The following is a 5,549-nucleotide window of genomic DNA, read 5'->3' as shown; positions in this document are numbered from 1 at the left end:
TGACAAAGCACAGACGGTATTGCTTGGGACCACACGGACAGTTCCACAACTCTGAACACATTAAACAGCCAATAGCAACAGAGTAGATCATCACCATCTTGTCCTGCTTTTCTCTTTGTATCTCTTTACTCTTTGTGAGAATGGTACCAAAATGTCCTGAATATCCTTTTGCAGTACCAAAGTGCCCCAATCCTGCTGATGTTGGCTTGGGTTGACGTAACTGTTACAAAGCCATCTCTTAAGTCAAAGTTGAAACTGGGAGTAGTGTGTAGTCTATTTCAAACGGTTCCACCCAAATCCATTAGTTTTGGTCGGTACATGTGGGACCCACATAAAAGGGTATGCTTTTTCAACAATCCTGCAGATTTGTCCTTAATTGTTCCCTTGCGGCCTTGTCCAGTCTCTGCAGTTATTGTGTGGTACTCTACATAGCTGCGCGTCCTAAAAGGCATTGTCAGATACGTTTATGGCTGTGGCTTTCACTTCCACTCCGCTTGGCAGTCCTTTACCCGGGACCCACAGCCTCGTAAAGAAAGGAGAGTGCACGTCGGCAGCCTCCAACGGCGTCAGCGATGCTTTGGAGTGGCATTTCCTTAAATCCCCATAAAGGTGGTGGTTCGTCAGAGACGCATAAATAAGCAAGCAGGCCAGTGAAATCACAGCCAGAAGCACACCAAACACAGTGATTACTGCAGCATCCCACTTTTCTGTGTCCTTGACCGCCAACTCTAATCCTTTAGTGGTGACATTGACACATTTGGTGTAATGCTTGTAGTGGATGCTGTGAATGTCCACACACACCTTGTATTGAGTGGCCGAGTTGAGATGGGTGAGGTTGTAGACTCTGACGTCAGAGGGAACCCTGGCGGTGAACGCCATGGTGGGGTGGTTAGCGTCTGTCATGGTGTACCATTTAATGTTAGGAGCCAAGCTACCATGGGCGGCATTCCAGGAAACGAGCACAGAGTTGGTCTCCACTGACTTGATTTTGACGTTCAAAGATCCATTGGTAGGCTGGGGGAAATATCCATTCACTTCTACTGAGACAGACTTAAGATCAGCCCCGACCAGATTGTGGGCCACACATGTGTAAAGCCCAGCCTCGTTCTCTGTTATGTCATATATGTCAAAGGTTCCCTCGGGGTGCATGTAGAACTTGTCAGATACGGTGTTGGGCAGCACCCTAGTGCCGGACGGGGTGATCCAGTAGATATCTGGCTCGGGCTCCGCGAAGGCCCTGCAGTGGAGTGACACCGAGCTCCCGTTCTGTGATTGAATGTGCCCGGGCATGCTTTCGGGAGAAATGAGCGGCAGGCAAATCTCCATCATCTCCCGGAAGTGCACCTGCCGGACGTGCTGGCCCTCGTACTCTGGTGGCTCCACGCAATACAGCGAATCGGGCTCCATGAAGCGGATGTTGGTCTTGTTCATGTTCATCCAGCGGACCACGCAGTCACAGCGTATAGGGTTGCTGTGCATGCTAACCTCTCTGAGATTTGGCAGGGACTCCACAGTAATCCTGTGGAGGGCGCTGAGCGCATTACCATTAAGCATCAAAGTCTCCAGCCTAGGTAGTTTGTAGAAAGCATTAGGATGGATATAAGAGAGTTTAGGGTTGTTAGTTGCTTCTATTTTAGTTAGCTCAGGGAGGTTATTAAGGGCAAAGCTGTCGATGGAAACAAGTTCTGGCATGCTATTAATCCCCAGCTCTTTCAAATGCAACATATCTACAAAGTCCCCTCTTTGTATCCTCCCAATGGGGTTTTTATTTAGGTCCAAAAACTTCAGATTTTTCAGGTTTTTCAGGGCAGAGTGAGGTACCTCGGGGAAAATATTGTCGTAGAAAGAGATGCTTTCTAAGTTATCCAGACCAGCCAACGCATCCTCGGGTAGTTGTGACAGGTTCATCCGAGTCAAGACAAGACTGCGGAGGTTAGAGAGAGGCTTGAAGTTCATGTCGTCAATATCAAGCACTGGATTCTCGCCAATCATGAGAATCTCGAGACTTGGCATGGCCGCAAACCACTCCTTGTTGATGGTCTTTAGCTTGTTGGAGTTGAGGTGTAGTCGCAGCAGGTTGTGGAGGCCCTGGAAAGCTGTGTGGGAAATGGAGGAGATGAGGTTGTGATTCATATAGAGCTCCTGAAGGTTAGGCAGCTCAGCCAGACATCCTCCGGGCAGGTCCCGTATCCAGTTCTCCTCCATGTGAAGGGACAGCAGCTGGGGGAGCTGTCCCAGGTGGATATCTCTGATAGAGGATAAGTTATTTTGCGATAAATCAATTTCTGTGATGTTGGCCAGGTAATCCAAGGGTTTGTCAATCTTGGCAATGTTATTCGTCTGCAGCAATAGAACTTGTGTGTCTGCTGGTAATTTCCCCACGAGGCTAAAGAGTCCTAAATCATTACAGTCAACTGTCGGAGCCTCCATGTAAACCGAGCTGGGGGAGAACCAAGGTCTAATCTCGCAGACACACAGTTTCGGGCAATCCAGCCTCTCCTCAATGGCCAGAACAAAAGAGGCCATAGCCAGGCCGACAAAGAGATGATCCACAAATGACACGTCCTTCATATTGGCCTGATTCCCACCAGTAATTGGTCCTTGTAGATTAAGTGGTCTGTGCCGTTAGCTTCACAAATAATGAATCATTTGTTTCAACTGCTGAGGCGATTGACTCACTGTGCCTGCCTAGTGCCACAATCACAACCACCACCAACAGCAGTGAGTCTCCCGAGGCTTCTGGCCGTCTTGTATAGCGCTTCTTGGATGTAATGACCAATCATTCAGTGTTCGCTGCTGGTGTCAGTGTGAGAGGAGTGCACAAGGCTGCAGTCAGATGGGGCCGATGGAAAAATAGTCCCTCGCCCCGGAAAAAAAAGCAAAAACAAAAAAAAACAAAAAAAAAAAAAAAAATTGACAGACAGTATACCTCAAGACAGTTATGATCCAGCTATGAACACGTATGTTTGTCCATAGAAAAGTATGACTCCTTTAACGGCGGATGTCCTCATTCACTGGCATTACTAGCTTCCAGAGTCCACAAACCAGTCCATTCCTACCTGTGTGAGGACAAACAGAGGGAGAGAGAAGGACAGTATGAGTATGACGTGATAATAGTCCGGGAACCGTCATAAGAGAAGGATTTAGGCATACTGACATTTGTTATAGGAACACTGATGCATGTTGGCATTTATATAGTGCTGGCCGCCAGACACAACACCAAGGATTTATATCTGCTTGACCTTCTAGACTTCATTCTGGGTCCATATCTGTGCCCCACGATATGGCATTCAAGCTTGACATAAGTAGTGCGAGTGCATTATGAGCCAAAGAGAAGGCTTTATTAAAATTCTTACATGGCAGACATCACGGGGCTTAAGCGTTTGTCTCCAGGGCAAGCTGCTGGAAGACAGCGGGAACACATCACTCACTGAGGCGAATTGTAAACGGTCAACCAGTAAAACAACTCATAGCAGGACGCCGGGATTTCACACGCAACTAAGCCTTAGATTGTGAACACATTCCAAACCTGTTTGTGATGGGATTAAACAAACCCAAATGAAGATGAAAATGGGCACATTAACATAATTACTTTGTGTAATCAACAAATGCTGACTCTAATAGCTCAGTATTTTAGATCTGCACAAAGTGTGCCATGCAATTAACCACAAGTACCCACGTTAACCAGCAACTGTGCTGCAGATAAACACCCACCCAAAAGTGTAATTTACTGTGAAATTTGGAAAAGCAAGCAATGTACACTTATTTAATATTTAACGTATACTAAATCATGTTCATCAGGAATTGTCCCCTTGAATAGCCATGCTGTGGATTGACAAGAATGTGTATATACAATATATTGTACATTACAATACCGGAGTAAAGCTTTAATATACAGTATCATCACAGGGATACTGTTGTTGTTTGTGTGAGCTCAGTTCACTGGTAAGTTTGGATGTAAACAATATCTCTTTATTGTCATTGTACAAGCAGGATATAACAATGTGTGTTCTTTTGACCCGGTGGGCAGCCGCAGTGCAGCGCCCGGGGACACTGGGAAAAGAGCCGGAACTCCTGTTTTTGTGCCATGGTGGGAGGAACACAAACCACAAAAACGCAGGGAGAACATGCGAACACCACACGGAAAGGACCGGGGGCGGCCGGGTTTGGAACCCAGGACCTTCTTGCAAGAAGCAAGAAGGTTTATTCTATATTTCACTTTTTTTTCTTATTTAGTCTTATTTTCTTTTGTTTATTTAATTGTTTTTTGGAAATGTTTAGGTGTTTGTTTAATGTTCATCATGAGGTGTATGTTTATTGCCAAATCTGTCGTGATTATTGTTTATTTTTCTGGTTTATTGCTTATTGACAGGCAAATTTTTATTGTTTACTGTTCATTTTCAGGTTCATTGTATAGTAGACTTTTGATTTATTTCTATCTCCCACTTACTATCTATCTCTCTCTCTCTCTCTCTCTCTCTCTCCTATATATATATATATATATATATATAAAAATGCAGTCCTCCAGTATATTTGACCAAAAAACATCTATATACCCATATATATTGATATTCAAATAGTGATCCGCACACAGTGTGCTCACTTCATCACACACAGCTGCCTCCTACTGAGCAGATGGGTGTGATGGTGCTTGAGAAATTCTGGGCCTCAGAATAGCAGAGATCTCATTCCATTATCAGGGAAAAACACCAAATGAGTAGGGATGGATGGCAGGTGAGGGAGAACAGCATGTGGAAGAGAAAAAATGAGAAAGAAGGAAAGAAAGAAAGAAAGAAAGAAAGAAAGAAAGAGAAGTATCACGGCGGCTCCAAAGCAATAGGCGTAAAAAGCGTGAAGAAACGGTTTCATTCCAGTGTCCTTGCCATTTCAGCCCCGGTGGGCACAAAGGGAAATATGGAAGGAAGACGGAGAAACCGAGAAAGAAAAAGTGAAGAAAAACGCTGCAGTCTGGACCCGCTGGCAAAACCAGGCAAAGAGTTCGTCCATCGGGTCCCTGTTGCAGGAGGAGGAGGAGGAGGAGGTGGGCAATGGTGGTGGAGAGAGAGAGAGGGCGAGAGAGCGAGGGTAAGAGAATAGGGTATTATTTTTCAAAACACCTGGCACTTTAATAAGCTGCAGCACCCAGAGCGTTGTGATAAACGCGGGGTTGCTCCTCTCCCTGGGCGCTGCAGCTAATCTGCAGCCTGGAAACCTCTAGCCTCCGAAATCCTGATCCGATCGTCCTGTTGTTCTGTCCAACCAGCACGTGAGTCAACAACCGCTTCATTAGTTTTCTCCGTCCCAAATGTTAAATGTGACGCTGGAGATGCCACTAAGATGCTCTATATGGGGGGGTGGGGGGGGGATTCTATGACTTTGCCACCACTTTCCATTTAAGTGATCAATATTTAATCTGCTATTTTTTTCCACAAGATGGACGCTTGGCGACGGCAACGTCATAAATAACTGTCTTGCTTGAAAAACCTGAAAACCATAAGGAGTTCTTTTTTTTCCAAGGACTTTAGTTTTTGTGGACGGGTGTGAGGAGG

At 45.6% G+C, this 5,549-nt stretch overlaps 1 protein-coding gene across 1 annotated transcript; it reads right to left on the bottom strand.

Moving 5' to 3' along the window:
• Positions 1-277: 277 nt before the first annotated feature.
• Positions 278-2,571, bottom strand: lrrn3b (leucine rich repeat neuronal 3b; the record flags this gene model as incomplete). The annotated part of the gene is made up of 1 exon (XM_080022011.1): positions 278-2,571. One exon carries the CDS (start codon positions 2,569-2,571, stop codon positions 442-444), a length of 2,130 nt encoding a protein of 709 aa, XP_079878137.1. The 3' UTR covers positions 278-441.
• Positions 2,572-5,549: the final 2,978 nt, after the last annotated feature.

This window comes from Zeus faber (assembly GCF_960531495.2).
Source record: "Zeus faber genome assembly, chromosome: 21".
Taxonomy (NCBI): Eukaryota; Metazoa; Chordata; class Actinopteri; order Zeiformes; family Zeidae; genus Zeus; species Zeus faber.
Note: the sequence above shows the minus strand (reverse complement) of the source record. Positions and strands in the feature narration are given on the sequence as shown.